Source organism: Diabrotica virgifera, chromosome 8 (assembly GCF_917563875.1).
Source record: "Diabrotica virgifera virgifera chromosome 8, PGI_DIABVI_V3a".
Taxonomy (NCBI): Eukaryota; Metazoa; Arthropoda; class Insecta; order Coleoptera; family Chrysomelidae; genus Diabrotica; species Diabrotica virgifera.
The window spans coordinates 191,608,741-191,635,580 of record NC_065450.1 but is presented as its reverse complement, the minus strand read 5'-3'; the positions used below and the strand labels follow the sequence as shown (position 1 = coordinate 191,635,580).

The following is a 26,840-nucleotide window of genomic DNA, read 5'->3' as shown; positions in this document are numbered from 1 at the left end:
AAACCCCCATAAAATTTTTATGGGGTGCACAAATTTCACTATAATTCTGTTTTAAGATGTTCCTGCCATAAGAATTATACATGTCCATTTTCAATAAAAAAGCTCTAACAGTTTTCGATATATTCCAAAAAATCGATTTTCATTTTGTAACTTCAAAGGGCTGTAACTTTCTTTATGTGCATATTTGTACTAAGGTAAATTAGGTTCATTCGAACTATTTTTGGTCTCAGAATATGTGATTAAATTTATGACCTGTATTTTCGTTACACCCTGCATAATCCTATAACAAATTTGGGCCGGTTGAAAAAATAATTAAGAGTTAAAGAGTTTTTTTTTGGCGAAAAAAATTTTTTGAGGCTAGTTAAAAAGCTTTTGTTGTCGTATTCTTTTATTAAGCGAAAGAAAGATAATACAGTCGGCGGGAAAAATACTTAAGCTTTCTCAGACTTCTAAAGCTGCCAATTTGACAGGTGTAGGTATCTAAAAGAACTGCTGGAAAATTGCAAATTCCGTTTCAGAAGATCAAAATTTTTATTTCCCAAGATAATATAACATATCATCGAAAAATAAAATTCAGGGAGGAGTTAGGGAAAGCAGACGGCAACTCCAGCATGAGAACACAAATTTAAACACGTCAATAGGGATGTTCACAAAAAATTTAATAGTCATTTTAAACATGTAAAACGATTAAGAAACACCGTAGGAATAATTGTCTGAAATATTAAGAAAATTAAAAAAGCCTGTCTATGAAAAAACGTTATTAGAAATCTAGCATTATTTTAAATTTCAAGAAAATGCTTCTGACGTCACTAGTCGTACACCCCAGCGCGCGCCATGTCCACTAGGGTGGATCGGTTTTCGCAATATTTTAAAAAAATTAACACATAGATTTGGAATACCCACCAAAAGTTTCCTTTAGTAACGACAATAAAAAAGTGTTATTATAACTTTTTGATAAAATTACATCTTCTGCCCTCTACCGGCCTTTGAAGAACGAAAAAAAAAAATGTTGGAGTAATAATCACAAAATAAAAAAAAATGACAAATTGAATTGGAATACCCACCAAAATTTACCTTTAGTAACGACAATAAGAAAGTATTATTATGACTTTTGGATAAAATTACATCTTCTGCCCTCTACAGGCTTTTGAAAAGCGAAAAAAAAACAATTTTTTGGCATTATTAACAAAAGCCCGATCCTGGCGGCCCTGGTTTGTTTAGTCTATTAGTCCAATCTTCGGGGTGCGGGGGTGCTGCGACTTTGGATCTTAAAGAAACAAACTGAGAAGAGCAAGAGATCAATCAAGAAAAGGTTTTGTGCAAAACTCCCCCGAAACTTTGAAGGCCATATATTTTGACGGAAGGAAAGATAAAACCTTCGTTATCGAAAATATTGAAGGCAAGCCACACAGAAGAACCGCACTTGAAGAGCACGTTTCATTAGTTCAAGAGCCAGGCTCCATATTTTTAGGTCACACAGTACCCCTTTGTGGATCTGCTCTAAGCATTTATCAAAGTATTGTGAACTTTTTAGAGAATTATAGGTAAAATCTAGAAGAACTAGTGGTAGTAGGATATGACGGAACTGTGGTAAATATGTGAAGAAAAAATGGTATAATTTCTCAACTATAGAGTTAAAGTTAGGCCGCCCTTTACAAAGATTTATCTGTCAGCTTCACGCGAATGAATTGCTTTTACGGCATCTTTTCCAAAAGCTTGACGGTTAAACTCAAAATCCAAGAGCTTTTGCAGGAACTATAGGAAATCAAATAGTGCATTGCGAAAATATGCCGGACTGGGAGTTACCAGAAGTAGATTTAATTGACTTAAGTGCCGATCAGAAATATTTGTTTCAAATTTGTCTCGCAATTTCTACAGGGGAATGTTCTGTGGATTTTTAAACCAAAGCCCTGGAAAGTTAAGTCATTCTCGATGGCTAACGTTGGCGAATCGCATTATACGTCTTTATGTTAGCACTGAAAATCCAACATTAGAATTAAAGGAACTGACCAAATTTACTGTCACGGTTTATGCTCCTTTATGGTTTCAGATCAAATGCAATTCATCATGTCTGAATGGTGCAAAGCATGTTTTACAAACAATTAAGCGTAGTTGATACTTAGATCAAAATTTGAAAAGATTTATAGACCCTGTAATTCAAAGAAATGCCTATATTTTAACATCCGGAAAATCTTCTGCTATGCAGGCTGCATGACGCTCGCCCGCATATAAGAGACCTTGCACTTCGTCGCATTCTCAATGCAAAAACTAAGGCCAATAATAATTCATCTAACATCCTACCTTTAAGCAGATGACTATATTGATTTTATCGATTGACAAAACAATAAAATAACCTGCTCCCCATTGCTTCAAGGTTTGAAAGTAGAGGATTAAAAAAATATTATTTCCGGATCTCCTGAGACAATCATTGACATCGCTGCATTTCCCTGTCACACCCAATTTGTAGAGAGAATCGTGAAGCTCGTAACTGAAGCATCTTCGTCGGTTATTGGGTCACAAAAAAGAGACAATTTTATCAAGGCAAAAATTGATTCGCGCAAAGATATGTAAAAATTTGAGTCCAAAAGAGACTACAAACAATAGTTAATCAAAATTAAGGGGGAGGGTAGGGAGTGAGTAGAAGAATAAATATGACATATTTCAAAAATATTGCAATTGGATATCATTTTTATAATAATAACATGTACTTATTACGTAACTTTTCAATTAAAATCAAGTTCGTATTTTTTATTTTTTTTTTATTTTTTCAACCCCCGGTAGAGGGCAGATGATGAAATTTTTTTGAAAAATCGCAAATAAAGATTAGGTTTGTAACATTAATTGGCAACTTTTGCGCACTATTCCAAAACAGTTTTCGAAACTTCGATTTTTCGATCCACCCTAATGTCTACAGTCCACAGTGTTATTCTTTTTAAGTACCTGTTTGACGTTAGTTCAGGCAAATTCAGGTCATTTTATTTTGTATTTTGTTCCATAGATAAGAGGGTGGGGTGTATTGTTCTCTTATTGTTTTATCAGTGGTTTTATTGGGGTGTAACGCTAGTTCACCTCCACATGGTGCACCCTGGGTAAAGCTAAATGAACTAGTAAAATTTGGCGGCAGACAAACGAAAAAAAAGAACGAAAAAAAAATCCTGCCAATATCACAGATCACAAACAGAAATCTTATCTATACGTAAACATACGATGGGAACAAATAAAGGTTCTTCTCAGAACCAACTGACTAGAGATCTCGGGCCGTGCATCCGAGTCTGTCACCTTAACATCGAGGGCATAAGCAAGGCAAAATGCCAAGTGTTGCAAAAAATCCTACACGAAAACGACATTGACCTGGTTGTCATACAAGAGAGCCATACTGAAGACAATCTTGAAGACTTGATTTAAGGGGAAAGATACCTGGCTACGATTTACTGGGAGCCGCTTATGATAAACATTACGGCGTCGCAACCTATATTCGCTGCAATATAGAAAATGGTTTCCTGCTTTCTGCTTCCAATGAAAACAATATGCATGAAGTGGTTACCAAAATTGGAGAGATTACCGTAGTTAACATATAAAAAGCTTTAGCCACTACATGGAACCCGGAAGTGCTAAAGACTCATCCACATCCTACTATATACATCGGCGACTTCAACCGCCATCACGAAATGTGGAAGTACACCTCGAATGATGAAAATGGGGAGGCACTAGTAGAATGGTCCTAAGAGCAAAACACATATCTAGTTTTTGATGCCAAAGACAGAGCAACATTTAAATCAGCTGCATGGAAGAAAGAACATAACCCAGTCCTCTGTTTTGTCTCAAAAGATATCAATGACAGACCACTAACAACCACGAGAAGTGTCCTTGCAGACTTTCCACATACTCAACATCGTCCTGTGATTATCACCATCGGAATATCCATTCCAATAATTATATCATATCCTCGACCCAGGTGGAATCTTAGAAAAGCAAACTGGAAGAAGTTCTCTGAACAACTAGACCCGAACTTGAGCTGGATCCCTCCAACCAGCAAACATTACGAGAGGTTTGTGGGTGCAGCAATAAGAGCTGCCAAGTATACCATCCCTAGGGGGTATCGCAAAGAATATGTGCCCGGGTGGACTGAAACATGTGAAGACTTTTACGCGAAGTTTCTCGAAAGTGGTGACCGAGAAATGGCCGACGAGCTTTTACACAACATCGATACAGCTAGACGCCAAAAATGGATAAAGTCTGTCGAAAACCTTGACTTCAAAAAAGCAAGCCGGCAGGCATGATCCCTGTTGCGGAAAATTGGAGGAGCTAACCAGCTGGAATCCAGAGAGTCTAAAATGTGTCCTCACAAGGTTTCCTTCCATATAGTATATCTATCCAGAGCTCCACGGGATCGAACACATACTACCAACGTGAAAAGAGACTTAAGGGTATTAAAACAAACGAACAGAACGAACTCCGAATATTCAGCAATAATATTTATTTCCGAAATCACACATGTGCTGGAAGAAATGAAATCAGGTAAAGCACCTGGGTTTGATGGTATCTATCCTGAGTTCTTAATACATGGTAGTGAATATACGAAACAGTGGCTTGCAATGTTCTTTAATGATACACTTCAGTCAGGTAACATTCCTTTCTCACTTAAGCGAACAAAGATAATTGCAATTCCGAAACCGTGCAAATCAAACGATAAGCCAGAAAACTTCCGCCCCATAGCTCTACTCAGCATGGTATATAAACTAGTAGAAAAGCTTCTACTTAACATAATTAGTCACAGGATACTAGAAAACGTCCCCATTGAACAAGCTGGCTTCCGCCCTCATCGAAGCTGTACGGACCAAGTGCTGTAATTAACAACTTTTATAGAAGATAGTTTTCAAAAGAAACAAATGACAGCAACAGTATTCATAGATCTAACAGCAGCATATGATACTGTTTGGAGACAGGGATTAATATATAAACTGGCCCTGCAGAAAGATGTTTCATTGACAACATGCTGACAAACAGATCCTTCCAGGTTATAATGGGAAAGGATACTAGTAGACAGATAAAACTTAACAATGGCCTTCCACAGGGTTCTGTCCTTGCCCCCTTACATTTCAGCCTCTATATTGCTGAGATGCCTGAAACCGAACCTCGGAAGTTTGGGTATGCTGACGACACTGGACCCTTGCAACAAGCCACCGATCTTAAAAACTACAGAAATCGCTCTCACGAATGACCTATCCATCCTCAGCGAATACCTTAAGAAATGGAGACTACAACCAAGTACTACAAAAACTGAAGTATTAGCTTTTCATCTAAACAACAAGCTGGCAAACAGAGAATTGCGAGTGTATTTTAAGAACAAGCTGTTGAAACACAATAAATACCCGAAATACCTTGGGGTTACTCTGGATAGAACGCTTACATTCAGAGAACACCTGACGAAAACAGCAGCAAAACTGAAAACAGGCAACAATATAATACAGAAACTCTGCGGCACTACAGGGGGGTCCTCAGCATCAACTTTAAGATCCTCTGCTCTTGGCCTGATATATCCGGTGGCAGAATACTGTGCACCAGTATGGCTAAATAGCAGGTATACCTACCTGGTCGACATTCAACTAAACCTTGCTATGCGTATGATAATAGGCACAATTAAGCCCACCCCTAAAATGTGGCTACCCACCCTTAGTAATATAGCACCACCCAACCTAGGCCGCGAACATGCATTGGTTAAAGAATACAACAAAATAATGGACAGTCGCCAGCTTCTAGTCCACAACGACATCCCCGATATTCTTGGAAACCGTCTCCGATCCAGGTTACCCCCTCTACAATCTGCTCAAGCGCTGCAGCAATCCAACTTTGACTTAAATACACGATGGAGAGAAGATTGGGAAAATAAGACAGATCCGCATTACCAGAGTCTACCGGATGTCATAGAAAAACCTGGCGAATTTGAACGCCCCCGTAAGATTTGGGCAGCCCTTAATCGAATTCGAACAAATTGTGGAAGATGCGCCGACTCCCTCTACAGATAGAGTAAACTTCCCTCGCATTCTTGTGACTGCGGCGCTGCAAGACAGACGATCAGACACATTGTTCAGTACTGCCACGCAGAGCATACAGGCGACCCTATAGACTTTGTAATGGCAACCGAAGGGCAATCGAATATATAAAAAAAATTGGACATCTGCTTGTGATGCATTGTATAATGCATAAATATAAATATATTCTGTGATGTACTTAAGCCATACGCTAAATAAATAAATCAGGGCTAACGTGGAGTTTAGTGGTGAATTTGTTTAGGTTAAAGTGGATAGACAGTTTCTAAGGACATATTTTGGGTAGTACAAATAAATAATACTTAATCCAGTGAAATAAGGTTTTTGTCGGGACACTTAGTGTTAGTTACCATACTACTCCGAAACGGCTTGGCCCATTTTTATAAAATTTTACACGTTTATCCTGTAGGACGTTGAAGAGGTTTTCATCTGTTTTTTATACCCATAAGTTATAAGGGGGATTGCCCCCCTGACATTTTTTTTTATTTTTTTGGACAAAATTATCTACCTTAATTTTATATGATGTAGAATTCAAAAATATATACAACCCTTAATTTTCACTCTTCTATCACCAACCTCTATTTGTTAATAGCCATCTATATATACATCTATAAAATTCTCCTGTCACAGTGTTAGTTTCCATACTCCTCCGAGACCATTTGACCGATTTTTATGAAATTATATATGTATATTCGATAGGTCTTAGAATCGGTCGTAATCTATTTTTCATATCCCTGAGTGATAAGGGGAGTTCCCCCTAACATTTTCTAATGTTAGGTGGGGTTGTGTGTACATACCGTACTCTATAAAACTACGAGTACATACAAATTTAAAAAATTATGAGCAAAATCCATCAACAAGTTCCAGCGATATTAATCGCAGCATATATGTTTGCAGCATCAGTTTCATTTTTTGAGTACACGTATTTGAGTAATTCCCCTCCACCGACCACGAATTCATTCCGATCGGACGCCATTCTTAAAGCTTTATTAACCACTCTGTTGAGGTTTAAAGTTTACTAAAACTTTTACACATAACCTGTATATCTTCAACTTCAAAATTGCTCTAGTTAGGTTGCTTAATTGTTATAAACAAAGTAGCCGTCAATGAAATAAAAAAGTGGCTAACTTTGACCGTAATTAATCTAGGCGAAAAGTTTTTCTTTGAAAATTCGTATAAAAATACCAGTTTTTCAAATTCCATTGTAGTTTTAGCCTACAGTCAATATTAACAAAGTTATTCAAATTGTTTGTAAGCCAAAAATGACTCTATTTTAGTAAAATATTTTCAAAAATGACGTTTTAATGATTTTTTTAAATGCCTTGAAAATATGACTATTCTTCTTTCGTGTTGTTTTCACAGAATTGCTGTATCATTACTATACTATTTTCGGAACAATAACATTGCGAAAAAAAGCTCTTTGGGATAAACAAATTGAATAAAATTTAAATTAATTGACGCATCGTCTTAAAAATTTTTGTGCATTGTATGGACTGCTTGACTCAACTATTCAGGCAATATGAAAGTCCTTAATTCATTTTCGCAAAAGTTATAGCAAATTTTTTATTTTCGAAATTTTAGTTTTATTTTCAATATCCGAAACAACAAATAATCAGACCAAAATTTAAAAAACGCTGTTTTAAACCTTTGCTCATCTATCGAAAGAAACATATTATAAATAAGACATTTAGTTACCCTATTTTTACCTGAGCGATTTAAACGAAAAAACTCTCATTTTTGACCCTTATTTGTTAATAACTAAATTTCTCGTCCAAACTGTGACGGGCATTTTTGTATTTATAATGTATTATAATATTAGGTATATAATACCCAAACAACCCATTTGCAACCTGGCTGCTCAAGTGTCCCGAACATGGTATATTTTTGTATTAATTCCCTGGTGTAGCTGTACAATATGTAACAATGGTGAATGGTGTTTTATTTTAATAAGGTACAGGGGTTATAAAAAAAAGGGAAAATTTAGTGTGTTTTTTAATTTCAAATATTTCATTCAAAGGAAACTTTTTGTTTATTCTAAAGGACTTTCGGCCCTCAGTAATAATGCAATCTTTAATTCTGCGTTCAAATTTTTCAAAAATATTTATTAGGTTTCTCAGGATTCGAAAAAATTAATGCATTTAAATAGCATTTGCCCAGATTTTGCCCTACTAATTTAAATGATGTATATAGGGGCTGTCGGTAATAAATATGTACTTTATTACTACTTTATGGACACCAACTCTCTTAAACCTCCAGATAAATTGAAAGATCATAAACTAGGTACGTTTTATTTTTGTAAAAATTTTTCTTGCTAACCCATTTCGTTGCCCGGATATTTAGACAACAGATATTTAGAAGTCCAAAATACGAAGATTTCAGCTGTAGGTATTAAGAATTTTTATAATTTATTTTTTTATGACCAAGTTAACTCAAATCTAAAACATAATATCATAAACTTTGGTAAAAATGAGTATGTACTTATTTAAAAACTTATTTATTTTGGAAAATATCCATAACTTACAATAAAGAAGTGATCTTCGCAAGAGAAAAGCTTGGTTTTATTGATAGGTACATACTAGTCCTGTCGCCAGGGGGGGTACAACGGCCTCCTTAATTCAGATGGACTTACCCAAGTTTTTTTTTATATATTTTGACCCGCAGAATACGAATTTTTTGGGTAACAGTTGATCCGGATGTCGATAAGATTCTTATAGACAAAGAACTTGAGGAATTACATAACAGCGATTTCTCGCAAAACAAAACATCTTTTTGTATTTATTGGGTCATTTTAAGCAAAAAATATTCCTACAAGTTTTTTCGTAGAATGCATAATTTTCGAAATAACCGCGGTTGAACTTTCAAAAAATCGAAAAATTGTAATTTTTGAACCCGAATAACTTTTGATTAAAAAATAAAGTAGCAATTCTGCTTACCGCATTTGAAAGTTTAAGTCAAATTATCTCGGTTTTGATTATTTGCATTGCTAAAAATTTATTATTTTATTGTTAATCAAAGCTATAAACACCGAGTATGTGAGTGATGTTTTCTATGATTTCTCATTTTAAATTGACTGGCCAGTTGGTTGCTTAAACCAGTGCCAATAAAACATAAACACACACACACATTTAAAATCGAACGAGTAGGTGGAGTAGCTACAAGTGCAAGCGAGGCAATTTCTACGTAGCATGCGTTAAACCGCATGTATTAGGCACGGGAAACACTATGTGTTTATAGATTAGTTTAACAATAAAAAATTAATTTTTAGCAATGCAAATAATCAAAACCGATATAATTTGACTTAAACTTTCAAATGCGGTAAGCAGAATTGCTACTTTATTTTTGAATCAAAAGTTATTCGGGTTCAAAAATTGCAATTTTTCGATTTTTTGAAAGTTCAACCGCGGTTATCTCGAAAAATATGCATTCTACGAAAAAACTTTTAGGAATATTTTTTGCTTAAAATTACCCAAAAAATACAAAAAGATATTTTGTTTTGCGAGAAATCGCTGTTATGTAATTCCTCAAGTTCTTTGTCTATAACAACCTTAACGACAACCGGATCAACTGTTACCCAAAAAATTCGTATTCTACGTGTCAAAATATATAAAAAAAAACTTGGGTAAGTCCATCTGAATTAAGGAGGCAGTTGTACCCCCCCTGGCGACAGGACTATACTTCTTTTTACGCTTCTTTTTACAATTTAAATTAGCTGGAAATGTAATAAAAATCTTGTCAGAATTGTTTTTAGAGGTATTTACACACCAAGGAATAAAACACTATTTATTTGGTTTTATTTTTACTAATTAAATAAGTAAAGAACTGCACACGTTCAAATACACTTGGTTAATAAGTATAAAAAACTAATAGTCGTCGATCAAAAACGATACGACTGTTGACGTCACAGACACGACGTCACAGACAAGAAAATCAACATTCTAAACTCATTTATCTTAAAAAATATACATTTTTAAACAGTTTTATGATTGCTACGTTTTATATACCTTATAATCTATTGAATTTAACTATATTTAAAAATTAGTGAATATCCCTATTGAAGAGCTTATACCTCGATAGAAGAAAAGATCAAAGCATGATCTTCGAAAACTCCAGACGAATCATGAAAACTTAAGCATATAGTTTTAATTGAAGAACCAGGTAGTTTATGTTTTGGGTACTTAGCTCTTAGCCAATCTCGTGCTATAAATATTGCCAAAGGAATATCAGACTACTTATAAAGCAATAATATAGATCTAAGCAAATTAGGTGTTACGGGCTGGAAAGGTAGAAGCATTCGGGTTAATATGCCGGATAAATCCGGCATAATTTCCGGATTTATACTCAGCCTTTGCCACTGCTCCTTCCCCTGTCGGAAATATTGCCTAAAATACAATATCGAAGCGAGTGGAGTGTTCACATCAGTCCTCTCCAATGTACTCACAACCACAACTCATTTACTGAACGACTTGCAACGAGGTTATTGCGACGACAGCATTATATCTTGTCAGTATAAATAATTATTTGAATGTTTTAAAAAGACACCAAAGACGCCGTCGTCAACGAAGACGAAGAAATTCATCGTAATTATAAAAAAAAGTAAAAAATTAAAAAATAAAAAAAAATATTTTTAAGAAACGCTTTTCTTTATTTACGAGTGACTAAAATTAAACATATTATTAAAAAAAATCAACTAAAAAGCAAAAAATAAAAAAAATTGAAAAATTCTAACACATTCGTCAAAGAAAAACGTGGCGCGTCTTCATCGAATAAACGGTTTTCACACTACGCTTTTCTTTAACGAATGTGTTAGATTTTTTTTTATTTTTTGCTTTTTAGTTGATTTTTTTATAATATGTTTAATTTTAGTCACTCGTAACTAAAGAAAAGCGTTTCTTAAAAAAAAATTTTCAATTTTTTTATTTTTTACTTTTTATTCTTACACTTTTCAAATATTAAAATATATCGTCATGTTTATTAAAATATGTATAAAACATAATGATGTACAAACATGAAAAGTAGTCAGAATGAGCAAAAAAATTTGAAACCTTATTGTTTATTTATGAAGAGTAACATAAACAATTAACGTAAAAAGTAAAATTATGTATAGTTTATATAATTAGCTACAATCTATAAAAGTTTTAATTCCTTCATTGTAAAAAACAAGATAATTTAAGCATTTTCCGTTAAAATCGTTTTATATTTAAACAATTAACAAACAAAAAAAAAATTATAGACTATTGGTTTATTGTTCCTGCGAATGCATATGTCTGCAAATTTTTAGTCATTTTCATTGAAGAAAAGGCAGTCAAATTAATGTCCAAAGATTTGACCCAAACTATTGAACTAAAGAAAAGCGTCTAATTAATTAATCCGACAAAACGTATTTTAATGCTAATTGTAGCACAAAACGTCTCTACCGGTGGATTTTCTAAGGCTACGATAAAAACACGAATTTTTTGAATTCGAGTTTTGATTGAAGTTTTGTTTCGTATCGTATTGAAATTTGACACGAATAAACGCCGATTTATATATAAACAATTATATGAGCGTTCAAAATTTGAAATTTTATTGTATATTTATGAAGAATAACGTAAACAATTAACGTAAAAACTGATGTATAGTTGTTATATAGTTGTTATATATAATGTATAGTTCATATCATTAGCTACAATCCGTAAAAGTTTCAAGTTTCTACATTGTAAAAAACAAGAGAATTTAAGTATTTTCCATTAAAGTCGTTTTTTTTTAAACAATTAATAAACATTTTTTTTTTAAACAATTAATAAACATTTTTTTTTTATTGACTACTCATGTATTGTTCTCGCGAATGCATATGTCTGCAAATTTTTATTCATTTGCATTAAAGAAAAGTCAGTCAAGTTAACGTCTAAAGATTTGATGCAAACTATTGAAGTAAAGAAAAGCGTTTAATTATTATTATTTGTTCCATAAAAATTAATATTTGTTTATATACACATATCGTTTTTCTTGGATGATTTTCTAAGTTCAATTATTTATATGCACTATGATTGATTAGTAAAAACATAGGCGTAGCTTAATAGGGTCGTTTAATTACAAGAGAATATAAAAACAACTAAGTAGTTGCCCTAGAAATGACGAAACGAAAGAAATGTCAAATTATTGAGCGCATTTTTAAACTTTCTTAAAAATCTTCTTATTTCTCCATGTAACTCGAAAATAATAAGAGATGCCAAAAAAAAAGATGCCATACAAAAATGTAGCTTTCTTCAAAATAAAGATTTTGATTTTTTTTATAAGAGTATCTCTTATCGTTTTCATGTTACATGGAGAAAAAGGAAGAGTTTTAAGAAAACTAAAATATGCGCTCTATAATTTGACCTTATTTTTTTCAAAAACCATTCATTTTAAACCCGCTCAACTTTGTGAACATAAAAACAACACTGTAGTAAAATGTGTTGTAGAAGGAAGACGATGCATTTAAATTCTTGTGGATGAGGGGTTAAATACACTTCTCAATTTTTTTCTTAAAATTCGTTAGTCATCAATTTTTTGCAGCATATCTCGCTTAGTTTGAATGTTATCGACATTTAATATTGCTTATTTAAAAGCACTTTTCAAGTACAATAAAAGGTATTGGCAGCATTATACACATAAAATCGACCGTTTCTCTGTTATTTCAAGTTGAATACACTGATTTGAGCATGCAACAAAAAACAAACTCTTTTTACCTACCATATCTCTTTTTGTGTTACAACTAGAAGATTGAAGAAGGAACTAATCTCTTTGTTTTTTATGAGCTACAAAAATGTTTATATAATTTTTTTAGTTAGATGCAATGTTTTTAAGGTATTCGCAAAAAACCGTTTGAAAAGGTGTTATATTTCAATGAAAATGGCCAATTTTTAACCACGAATAACTCAAAAAGTATTGAGTTTTTGAAAAAAAAAAATTATAGAACAGTTTTTGCTTAGAATTAGGTTCTCTAGCAACTTCCGTAGTTGTTTAACCAAAAAATTTTCCACCCCGAGAAGGGATGGGAACCGCCCCCAAGACAAAAGCACACATCGCCATAGGGTAGACTTTGAATAAGCAGATATTTTTAGGCTATTCCTAAAATTTCATTAAAATCCATGCAGTAGGATAGAATTCGGAGGTAATAACCTCTTCTTGCTCTCATTGACTGCCCTATATACGGATCTTAGGACTCACGTTCGATAGTAAACTTACCTGGAAATGCCATTTAAAAGATTTCAAAACCAAGTGCCTAAGTAATCTAAATATACTAAAAACTCTATCCAATCATCATTGGGGCGCAGATGAAGACTCCCTTCTTAAGATTTATAGATCTGTCATTCGTTACAAAATAGACTACTGTACTTTTATTTACCTGTCAGCTAGTCCATCTGATTTAAAACTTCTTAATTCTGTACACAACACTGCACTTCCAATATTTGACAGCAACTCCTTTTGAAATATTCGTCTCGAATATCTACTAATACTGAAATTCCAGCACATCAATTACTAAGAAATGACCTTTTAAATTCTGCTTCTCTAATTAAACTTCAATCTATGCCACAATATCTCTCACCACATCTGAATAACATCGATCTTTCGGCCACGACCCCAATATTAATATCTCCCAAACCTCCCTGGAATAAATTGATAGCCCGTTTTAATCTCACGTTAACTAATTATGATAAGCTTCAAACAAATCCAAAAATTCTAAATATGTTTAACGAATTAATTGCTAAAAACAGATTCGACCAAATTACATATATGCAGATGTTTCTAAGAGCTCTAGTTGGATGTGCTGTAACCTCAAACACAGATATAATCAAATCTTGCCATCTCTCGCTTTTTGTTGCATTCATACAGCCGAATTGTTCTCTATCCTCCAAGCCGCAAACTCGCTATCTACAGGATGTAAAAAAGTAGCAACATGTACCGAGACTTTAGCTTCTATCTATTTTCTAAAAATATGTATACAGTATATCCGTTGGTCTAAGCTATCCAAAACTCTTTCGATAGTCTAATCTCACTGGGAGTATCCACAACCATGATCTGGATTCCGTCTCATGTGCAAATCCCTGGTAACGGACTCGCCGACAACTTTGCAAAAAAGTCTCTTTTTCTAATAAGAAAACTGAAAACATAAAATTACATACAGATCTACAGTCGTTTTTTTAAAATAGTCTCCTAATGTCTTGTCAAGATCTCTGGAACAAAATCCCTTCCAAGCTTCTTGATATCCATCCATCTATAAAAAAACTTGAGTTTCCTTCCATAACACGGAAAAACAAAATTTTAATTCGAACTTAGAATAGGCCATACAAGGTTGACTCAATAAACATTTGATGACTCCCCAAGATCCACCTACATGTACACTGCCGCACTAAGCGCAAAGGGGGTATCTACATTAGACCACAAACTGAGAAAACGACACTTAAAGTTCAAACCTCATTTATTCTGGTTTCTTATTAGGTAAAACCTTCAAACCTTTTTTATCGAGTTTCTAATTTTTTTCTTTAACTGAATGTATTGTTTTAATAGCAAAATTTATTATTTTACATTAATTATACCAGCTACTGCCAAATTTACAACAACAAATACTAAAAATGCTAAGATGTTTTAGTTGTAACTGCAATATACTACGCCAAATAAGTGGTATCTGCGTAGTTACGTCCAAAGTACTTAAGTAAAAGCAGATACAACTAATAAAGCTTAGTATTTACATTGCATACTACCAATGATAAAATAATATAAATTAGAGATTACTAGGATATAAATTTATTAACTGAAACTTTCAATGATTAATAAAAGGTATTTAAAATAGTTATAGCTGAAATACTCAAGTAAGTCACTTCTGCAACCATTAATGCTTAGTAATCTATCAAATAATAAATTTGATCAGTTCAAATCTCTAATGAATTTTTTTAAATCTTGTTTATGTATTCTCAATATTATATGATATACTTACCTATTTTATCAAAATAAAGAAGGGTTCGAGAAGAAGATAAAGACTTTATTTTTATGCTTATTTTTAATAGGAACTTGGAAAAAACAACACTCACAGTTTAATAGTTTCACAATTAACCTAACAAGCAGAAGCTGTTTAGGTTGAAGCAACAGGGAGTTTTTCCCAAAAAGCTAATCTATTTGGGGGTACAATCCCCTTTTGGGACCGAATGAGAGTATCCATGATCGATTTTTTTCTTTCTGCTGATACTCCCACAGGATTTGTATGACTAGGAAGTAGCTTCATTCCATTTTTAATCACTGACTGAACTAAAAAATTTAAAGGTTTCCACTCTTCTGTGTCATCATATGATTTTTTGAATTGTAGACGTATAAGACTTTTTGAGCTTTTAGCAGCATGACCTCCTTCAATAATGGGCGCTCATCTGAAAATCAATAGACGCTGTGAGTACCTTAAAATGTTCAACACACATTGACCACTAAAGATTAATTGGTTTATTTATATTAATGGTGCCGTGGCCGTTAGTAGTCATCCGCTATGAGAGAAATTTTTTGGAAAATACGAAAATATACATTATTTTAAGCTATTCTCAAAAAAAAAAAATTGCGGATTATCCATTATTTTAAATAATAAAAGACTTTGAAAATTGGATTTTATACACTTTTTTAGACCGCCATATTGATAATTACATGTGACGTTGCTGGATGTTGCCAAATCTATAAAAATGTTTAGTTTTACAAGTAACAAATATAGACGCATTTTTGTGGGGAAATGGACCTAACCTAACCAAACCTGGACCGTACGGGCATTGGTACAGGAGGGATTTTTCTCGATTTATCTTTGAAATCTAGGGATTTTTAAAGTGTGACATACCTAATTTTTATATTTATTGCTAGTGCCACCTACTATGCAGTAATTAAACAATTCAAATTTAACAATACAGTTTTCTTCAACTTTGTTGGCATTTAATGTTGTGTTACAAATTGACAGCTGACAATGACATTTTCTTATTTTTTTGTTAACATTGACAGCTGACAATGACATTTTCTTATTTTTTTGTTGACATTGACAGCTGACAGTGACATTTTCTTCTTTTTTTGTTGACATTGACAGCTGGCAATGACAGTTTTTTTGTTGACATTGACAGCTGACAATGGCATTTTCTTCTTTTTTTGTTGATATTGACAGCTGACAATGACAGTTTTTTTGTTGACATTGACAGCTGACAATGACATTTTCTTATTTTTTTGTTGACATTGACAGCTGACAACTGGTAATGGCAGTTTTTTCGTTTTTTTGTTGACATTGACAGCTGACAAATGGTAATGACAGTTTCTTCTTTTTTTTTGTTGACATTGACAGCTGACAGTGACATTTTCTTCTTTTTTTTTGTTGACACTGACAGCTGACAATGAGTTTTTTTGTTGACATTGACAGCTGACAATGACATTTTCTTCTTTTTTGTTCACATTGACAGCTGACAAATGGTAATGACAGTTTCTTCGTTTTTTGTTGACATTGACAGCTGACAAATGGTAATGACAGTTTCTTCTTTTTTTGTTGACTTTGATAGCTGACAGTGACATTTTCTTCTTTTTTTGTTGACATTGACAGCTGACAATGAGTCTTTTTTGTTGATATTGACAGCTGACAATGACATTTTCTTCTATTTTTGTTGATACTGACAGCTGACGATGACAGTTTTTTTTGTTGACATTGACAGCTGACAATGACATTTTCTTCTTTTTTTGTTGACATTGGCAGCTGATAAATGGTAATGGCAGTTTACATAATAAATGACAGTTTACAATTAATAAACGGGCAGACTGCAATTGCGCGCAGCGGTCAGAAAGGAGGAAGACCTAACCCTTCGGTCCAAACCTAACTTACGGGTAATAGAGTGAGAGAACCGCAGGAGGTATTTGACCGCTACGCGCAATCACAACCCACCCTAATAAAGAAAACATAGTTTAATTTGTATCTCTCCATTGACCTCACCGTACATAAACGGCGACAATGTCTTTCTTTGCACAAACTGTTTTTTAATTAATCAAACACTTTGAAAATGTTGGATTAATTCTAAATCGCTTTTTTGTGTGATATTATTAATATCAAAATAAGAAGTTACATCCATTTTTCGATACTAAACGTGAATGACAACTAATCTTGTTTTGACAAATTTTCAAATTCCAAAGATATTTTGATTTATTTAAATTATATTACGAAAAAAATTGGCAACCTAGCACAGTCGTTGTCGAATGTCGATCTAAATGTCATAAACATTTTGTGATTTTGTGTTGTGAACTTGATTACTTGATTGCAAAAATGTTGACAGAGAGAATTTAAAATTTTGTTGGATTATAATATCTTCAATATAATCCAGTATTCTAATAAAAATAATGAATTATACCGCACTAATATGCATTAATAAGATATAAATAAAAGGTCAGTACCTACAAATATAAAATATACACTTCTATTTGGTGAAAATATGTCTGAAATTAGTAAGGTTATGTATGGAAAAAACCAATTTTCAAAGTTGATTTTTATTTCAATGAATGAGTAATCCGCAAATTTTTTTCGGGAAAATAGCTTAAAACAATGTATATTTTCATATTTTCCAAAAATTTTTACCCGATGCGAATGACTACTAACTGCCACGGCACCAACCCATTTTCCGTTTGTGATTTTGGGACTCAGGCTTCTTTTTTGCTTTTCTGATTTTTTGTGAAAGGTCCTTCCACATAAAGAAGTCTGTTGGATTCATCTCTAAGACACTCACATTAGATGAGCTGCTGCAAGTCTGGACTGCTTTTTTAAAGTCTTCCAAGTCGTAGGTTTTCTTCGCTTTGTGAAGGGATTTTTCCACCATGTGGTGGAATGAGTCACATGACATAAATATATTCCCAGGTTCCAAGTACTTTATTTCAATTGATCCAGCACTTATTAGATCACTGTTGATGATAAACACTAGATAAGTCAAAAACGCCCAATTTTTATTTTGAGCCGAGCAGTTGTCCATCCACAAGATAATCCGTTTGACGTCTCGGCAACGAGTTGATAAGAATTTGTGAACAGCACTTATTAGTTCTTCTTTGTTTCTTCCTCTAATGGCATCATGCCATAAACAGGCTACACTAGTCCATGAGTTGCACTCGACCTCTGAAATTAATATAGAATTTTTGCTCTCGTGACACTTTGACATAATTTAACTCGCCTTCGGCTCGTGAAATTAAAACTGTCAAAGTGTCACTCGGGAAAAATTCAATAATTTCAGAGCTCTTGTGCAATTATTACTGATTATTTCATTCATAGGAGATTCTGACCAATAGAAAGCCACAGAAATAAAAAGTAAACTTATAATTTTTGATAATTTCCCGTCGTCAAGTATATTACGTCAAATGCCCTTCGTTGCTATGAAAAAATACATTCAGTGACATTAATGACAATTAATGTTTTAAAAATTATAAAAGTGATGACTTTCAACCGTCAAATATTTATAACAACTGTGTGTTTAATTGTACTAATTTGTACTTACATAAATAAATTACAATAGAATTTTGGTTTTGCACAATTTTATTCATGAAATAATCGCAACAAATTGCACTCGATCTCTAAAATTAATATAGAATTTTAGAGCTCTTGTGCAATTACTACTGATAATTCAATAAATCAATAATTATGCTCTAACTGTCACTATTATTTCCCCATAACTCGGAAAATATCGACCTCACAAAAAAAATTATAATAATCGAAATTATAGAAAATCGCATTTTCAACAATTTCAGTTTCTACACTTTTTGTCGAAAAGTTGAAAATGGCGGAGATATTGAGCAAAACGTTTCTCGATTTAAATCAAGATGACGGCTAACGCAACGGTCAAATTCAGTCGAGATTTTAATTTTATACTACTACTGAGCCCCCCCCTAAAGATTAGAAAAATAAAATTTGGGGCAGCTTAGTCCTGTCGCCAGGGGGAGTACAACGGCCTCCTTAATTCAGAAGGACTTACCCAAGTTTTTTTTATATATTTTGACCCGCAGAATACGAATTTTTTGGGTAACAGTTGATCCGGATGTCGATAAGATTTTTATAGACAAAGAACTTGAGGAATTACATAACAGTGATTTCGCGCAAAACAAAACATCTATTTGTATTTTTTGGGTCATTCTAGGCAAAAAATGTTCTGACAAGTTTTTTCGTAGGATGCATAGTTTTCGAGATAACCGCGGTTGAACTTTCAAAAAATCGAAAAATTGCAATTTTTGAACCCGAATAACTTTTGATTAAAAAATAAAGTAGCAATTCTGCTTACCGCATTTGAAAGTTTAAGTCAAATTATATCGGTTTTGATTATTTGCATTGCTAAAAATTTATTATTTTATTGTTAAACAAAGCTATAAACACTTAGTGCGTGAGTGATGTTTTCAATGATTTCTCATATAAAATCGAACGGTAGGTAGAGTAGCTACAAATGCAAGCGAGGCAATTTCTACGTAGCATGCGTTAAAACGCATGTATTAGGCACGGGAAACACTATGTGTTTATAGCTTTTTTTAACAATAAAAAAATTAATTTTTAGCAATACAAATAATCAAAACCGATATAATTTGACTTAACCTTTTAAATGCGGTAAGCAGAATTGGTACTTTGTTTTTTAATCAAAAGTTATTCGGGTTCAAAAATTGCAATTTTTCGATTTTTTGAAAGTTCAACCGCGGTTATCTCGAAAACTATGCATTTTACGAAAAAACTTGTAGGAATATTTTTTGCTTAAAATGACCCAAAAAATACAAAAAGATGTTTTGTTTTGCGAGAAATCGCTGTTATGTAATTCCTCAAGTTCTTTGTCTATAACAATCTTACCGACATCCGGATCAACTGTTACCCAAAAAATTCGTATTCTACGGGTCAAAATATATAAAAAAAAACTTGGGTAAGTCCAGCTGAATTAAGAATGCCGTTGTACCCCCCCTGGCGACAGGACTAGCTCGTAATGCAAGGTCAAATGCTATCCGGACAGGGCTATTTCGATATAATATCATATTACAACGTTAGTAAATATGTATAAAGGACATAAAAGTTTTTATTTCTTTTAACTAGGGATAAGATATTATAAAGTGCTTTTAATATTTAATGTTGTTTGGATATTATCCAGAAACGACGAATGTTAATCTTCTTGTACTAGATATTGGTTAGCAACTAAAAAAATTTAATTATTGGTTATATTTTAGTAACATACATTCTAATACATAATTTTCGTTAAAGTTTGTAACTATAAAAGTGAGGATGAATAACAGTTTGGACTATTAGTTTTCGAATATTTACACAAAATGGAGATTCCTATTATACGCGTAGTTTTCAAGATTATGAAATTTTGTGGAACCGAACCAAGGGCTAAACGTTCATGGTCTGGAATAATACGGTGTTGGTTCAATATTCTATGTACCCTTGGAATGATATATCTTGCCGCTTTGGTGTTTGTCTTAGAGAAGGATTTAACATTTGTAAAAGTAACAGGTGCTATAGACACTATAGTTTTAATGAGCCACGTAAGTTTTTTTATCATTATTCTTAACCATTAAACGCCCAACCTTATTTAGGTTCCATGTATGCCCAAGGGGGGTACACAATAGGGTGGTTCGAAAAAAACCTTTTTTCTTACTTCAGATCGCTATAGTGCGCAAAAGTTGCCATTGGTATAGACTTGAAAAAAGCACTAATTATTATTTTTTTATTAATTTGTCTTCCGGTCGCGCAATGCCATCGAAGTTACCAAAAATTGTGAAAAACCTTAATTTTTCATAATATATTTTTTTAAACAGGCAAGATGGTTTTAATTGCATTCCTATACCATGAATTAACTACTAAAAGTATGTAAAATCAATATAAATGCACTTGTTATACATTTGTTTCATATTTTCCGGTCGTGCAATATAATACAAAATGAGTAAAATTAGTAGTTTTTGCAAAATTTCAAAGTTTGACTGTTTAGTACAATCTAATCATACGACTTTTAGAGATGCTATAGCTTAATTTAATTACAATAATATATTTAAAATCCAAGCATATAAGATACATTTTGATATTCAAGTGGAATTCACGAGCAGACTACTGAGAGGCGAGGCGAAAGTGACGAATGCCAACGAAGCTCGCGCAGCCACAAATAGAGATACATGTGGGAAGACCTCTACAATGGATCATTTGTCTTCTCCATTACAACGAACTGCTATTCCGCCACCTCTTCCAACACTTAGATGGAAATTCAACAGGCACTATAGGATATCCGGACCGATTGGAAAGGCCCTACCTTATTGTGAAAGACTACCAGTTGTTGTTGATTTTAATCGTTGGCACCGCTGAGCGATACAATAATGTGGTCCTAATATAGCCATCTCTGGAACTGTGTCCACACACTTTACTTGAAGCTTCGGTCACTAGCTTAACGCGTCTTTGAACTGCCTGTGTATGGCATGGCAAAGTAAATATATATCTATACTCATGACAAGCTTGAAGTCATTGCTCACATACTGTTTTATCTCTTCATTAGTCAATGTTCTTAGCAGTAGAGGGGAGTCAGTGTACTGGTGTTCCATTTGATAATTTCGTAATACTATTTAGATTAAAAGTTTAAGTTTGATGGTTTAAAGATTCTGATAGAGTCACATTCAGATATTGCTTGATTTTCCTTCATGATACGCCTAAAGCCCAGCTCTCGGACATGGTTTCTGTCATCAGTTACCATAGCCAAAAGTAAATTTTCGGGATGGGCAAAGTAAGCATTCCGTTGTAAAACGGGATCAACAACTTGAAGCAGCTCTTCTGGTAAGTACCTTGAAGATTCAATGATTTTGTAATCATGTCTAGGCCCATCTGTGAATTTGTGGTTTATTTTTGTGGCAAACCACAAAGGCAAATTATGACATTTGAGAATGAATGTGACAATCTCTCTCAGATTTTCAGAAGGGTTGGACACACTGATGTAGAAACGCAAAACTCGGTTTGCAGTAGTAAGCCATCTTGAATGTGACGTTGGGCTAGGATCACGTACCTATTACAAAGTCTTCTGAACAATGTCCTGACTTGATGACTTCTGATATCTCAAGCAAGTAGAATTATTGGTGTTTGCTAAGAATACGCTTGTCAACTTTTGGAATTTCATAATCAATAGGATTAAAATCAATAATTAATATCCTATTGGGTCTATTGTATTTTCACCTAAGTGTTGGAAAAGGTGGTTTAATGGCAGGTCGTTGTAATGGAGAAGACAAATACTCCATTGTAGAGGTATTCCCACATGTATCTTTACTTGTGACTGCGCGTGCTTCGCTGGCATTCGTCACTTTCGCCTCGCCTCTCGGTAGTCTGCTGTTTTTGACGAAGCTGCGCGACCGAATAACAATTGAATATCAAAATTTATCTTATATGCTTCGATTTTAAATATATTATTGTAATTGAATTAAACTATACCATCTCTAAAAGTAGTATGATTAAATTGTACCAAACAGTCAAACTTCGAAATTTTGCAAAAACTACTAATTTTACTCATTTTTTATTATGTTGCGCGACCGTGAGATATGAAACAAATGTATAATAAGTGCATTTATATTGATTTTTTATAGTTTTAGCAGTTAATTCATGGTCTAGGAGCGCAATTAAAATCATCTGGGCTGTTAAAAAATATATGAAAAATTAAGGTTTTTCACAATTTTTGCTAACTTCGATGGCATTGCGCGACCGGAAGACAGATTAAAAAAAATAATAATTAGTGCTTTTTTCAAGTCTATACCAATGGAAACTTTTGCGCACTATAGCGATCTGAAATAAGAAAAAAAGTTTTTTTCGAACCACCCTAGTACACAATGTCCACTTCGAAATAGCTAATACATATATTTATTGACAGGTGTTACAAATGTTAGAAATGGATTAAATTTAACAATCTTATGCTTAGTAAACACAACGTTTTCTAAAATATTACAAACCTTCAACAAAATTACGATGTACATCAAAATTAAAGTACCAGTAAAAGTTAGTAATTCAGATTTGTCAGATCTTTTCCACATTTTTCCTTTCAGTCTCCTCATTAATGTGGCGGATGATTATGGCGATTATGTAATTGTATATGTCAATAATTACGTGGATTATGTTTCGGCCAACGAGAAATTATATAGAAACCTTTAGTAACAAGTAGTGTTGCCCAAAATCGGTCTTGGTCTTTCAGTCTTGGTCTTGTTCTTGCGGTTTTGCAAGATCAAGACCAAGACCAAGACCGCCTAATTTGAGCAAGAACAAGACTAATCCTGCAAGACTCTTGCAGTTAGAACTGAGGTGTTTTATAGAGTATATTAGTTCGGGTATATTCTTAGATACTCTATGAGAGGCAAATTTTTTTTTTTTAAAATTCGGAAAATTTGACTTATGCCCATTACAAAGAATACCACAAACATACATAGCGAATCAAAATATTTATTAAAATAACACTTTACACATTTGACACGTACTCAGAGATCATTATTACAATGTAAAAATAAAATATTTTTGCAATCTTTCCCAGCAGACGACATCTTCGCGCTTAAATTAATATTCCAGGATTTGAGAATAAATTTTTACCACTTTTATTCATAAATTAATATTCTTGCGTTGCGATCTTGCGATGCCGACAATACTGTCGTTAAAAATATGTACCTGATAACAAATATACCTATTACATCTTATCGGTATATAGAATAGTAAGACTATTATGTATATTTTTTCTGTTGTTTGTGCAGTGACCTTATTCAGTTAGACAAAATTTGCTGGAATAATGCGGCTGGTACTTAAAAGTATTAATAACGAGACACATTAATGCAGATAATGCCGGCTATACATACCGTATAAACAAAATAACGAAATATTTAATAACGATATACTGTCTACCGAGGCATTGAACAATGAAAGGTTACAGTGAAATGTATGCAAGACAAAAGCACATTTATAGCAGTTTTTTCTGTAGTTAAATTAAATTGTTCATTTGTTTTATCAATCAACTGTTCTTTTGTTACTCTTTGTGTTTGGTGATATACACTACTCCAAGAAATTAACGTACCACCTTAAAAACTGGTCATTTTTGATGTCTTGAATTTCCTAAACCTGTTGTCCGATTGAAATGATTTTTTTAATATGTTATAGCCTTATTCTTTAACAATATCACTGTAATAATACTATTGCTAGGCAGGTAAATCGTCATTGTATACCGGGTGTACCAATCAAACTGTGTTTTTTTTCTAAAGGTTCGCATCACAATATGGAATATTCTGGCTTATAAAATATTAGAATTAAAACTAAACTATAGCCTCGTATTTTCTTAAAATTTTGTTTTTGATTTATTCCCTTATATGTTGGAAAATAAAAAGTTAGGTACTTTTTTAATTACCCATGATTTTCATCAATATAGGGTGTTTTTAAAAAATAAGTGTGGCAAACTTTAAGGGGTAATTACTCTGCACGAAAAAGTAATGACAGTTTGCTTTTAAACGTATGTTCGCAAATGTTTGTTTCCGAAATTACAAACTGACGATTTGATCCCCTCCGTGGCTCAGTGGTAAGAGCGCCTGCCTTTGGATCGAAAAAATCCGAAAGGTTATGGGTTCGAATCTCACCAGGGTCAGAAATTTTTCATTTATTATAAATTAATAAATGAATATAGTTTCTGTCCTTGTGGGATCGGTACTCACCGGAGGGACCGCAGACGTTCGGATACAATTAGCGTCTCTTTGCAAAGACAATGACGTCGACTTTGCAAAGTAACAAGACACTCAACACACACACTACACATTACCCCCCTGACTTAGTGATAAGTTATACAATTACGTGGCTAAAGTTTGTAGTTCTAAACCAAGGCCAAAATCAGAAAAAAAAACTGACGATTTATTTATTGCTCTTAAACCGGTTGAGATATGCGAATGAAATTTGGTAGGTTTTAAGAAGTGGTTATTACGCATTTTTGACATACAAATAAGATTTTAATGTTCACCAATGGCGCGCATACTTACGTGAAACCGGTTTGTTTAGTTGAAAACCCCTTAAAATTTGCCATAATTATTTCAAAACAGCCTGTATTGATGAAAAACATGGCTAGTTATTAAAATATCTAACTTTGTTGTTATCCAAGCGAATGAACAAAAAAACAGAATGTTAAGAAAATATCAGACTGTAGTAGGGTTTTAATTTCAGTATTTTATAAAGGCTAGAATATTCCAAAGGATGATGCGAACTTTGAGAAAAAACAGTTTGATTGGTACACTCATTGGTACCGGTACGGTATCCAGTACCTATAGGTACAACGACAGCTTACCTTCTAGCAACAATATTATTACAGCAATATTGTTAACGAATAAATAATTCAAGCTTAAAATTTACCTACTCTGTTACGTTGTTCTAAGATATGTACTAGGCTAATAAGCAACTGCGAGACTTGCAAGATTCTTGCTGCAAGACCAAGACCTGGAGCGCAATAACAAGACCAAGACGAAGACCAGGTGTACTGTTGCAAGACCAAGACCGAGACTGTCTAAATCTCGTCTTGGTCTTGCATTTGGGCAACACTAGTAACAAGTTTTACCAAGGGTACACATTTTGTGCCCACAAAATGAGAGCAACAACTAACACATCCACGGAGGAAGTTACAGATACCTGAGACAAGGAATGCCAAACGTTTAGCACGTTTTAAAAAATCAAACAACAAAGATAGGTTAACAAGGATGAAAAAACAAAATATTCACAAAATGGAATCAACCATGGATACGTGTTTCTGACTCATTGGTCGTCATCAGTACGGTATAGCCAAACAGGCTAATAATGGCTAATAATGTCACTCCTCTTCGGGTCGTGAAATTAAACCTGCACTGGGAATAGAAATCGATAACTTTAGAGCTCTCGTGTAATTACTAAGTACTGAAAATTTGATGAAATAATTATTTTGACATAATATTCAAAAGTTAGATCAGTAGAACAATAAGTATGTTCGCGGAGACAGTCCCTGACTAGTCCACGACAAAATAGCATGCATGCTTTATTTCCATATATTATATTTATTTAATGTATTACCGTTGATTGATAAATATACCAGTATATAAATAGTTTATAATTAATTACTAATATTAATTAATAGTAAAAATACCTTGTATATTTATCTATCAACGGTATATTATTTATATTATTTTTTCTACAAACGTGTTAAAAATGCAATGTTTTGCACTCCATATGAGCCTTAAAAATGTCACTTTAAAGCACTGGGGGCTTAAAGATTTTTAAGGCACTGCAGTTAAAGGTGAAATGTCAAATTTTGAAAGCAATCCTCAAAATATTTATATTTCATTTATTAACATTATTAATATTAATAGTACAATTTTCGCAATTTGAAAAAGGTTTTTTTTTTAAATTTAATTTAAACTGTATTATTGCATTTTTAACACGTTTGTAGAAAAAATATTGTATGATATACGTGTTAAAAGTACATTTTTAAGGCACTCATGTGAAACCTTCACATGAACGCTGTTTACGCCCGAAATACATACAAATTTTTATGCACGACTGTCTTGGACGATCGTCTTAGTGATTATTTTTTAATGCTTCTTTTTCTTTCCACCTTTGCGAGCAATTTATTATAAATACCGTTTCAAAAGTTGCATGAATTTTATAGCTCAATTTATTAAAACTCTTCCTGTATAACAATTCTCCGAATCATTTGTATTGGTTAGGTAATAAAAAATGTCATATTGAAAGAAATATGTGTAAGAAATAATAATATTATAGAACGGTAATCTCTATACCTATGTTCGTTTTACCTTAGCAAC

General features: G+C 33.2%; 1 protein-coding gene across 2 annotated transcripts in view; it reads left to right on the top strand.

Annotated features, from left to right (window-relative positions):
* LOC126889621 (odorant receptor Or2-like) overlaps positions 1–26,840 on the top strand; it is a 120,533-nt gene that overhangs the window by 47,349 nt on the left and 46,344 nt on the right. Inside the window, exon 1 of one of the 2 annotated variants that reach the window (XM_050658093.1) lies at positions 20,342–20,558. The exons of the other annotated variant lie outside the window; for it this stretch is intronic. Within the exon in view, the coding sequence (XP_050514050.1) occupies positions 20,376–20,558 (183 nt within the window). The 5' untranslated portion in view covers positions 20,342–20,375. Of the gene's footprint in view, positions 1–20,341; positions 20,559–26,840 lie in introns of those variants that run through there. 2 annotated transcript variants of the gene reach the window in all.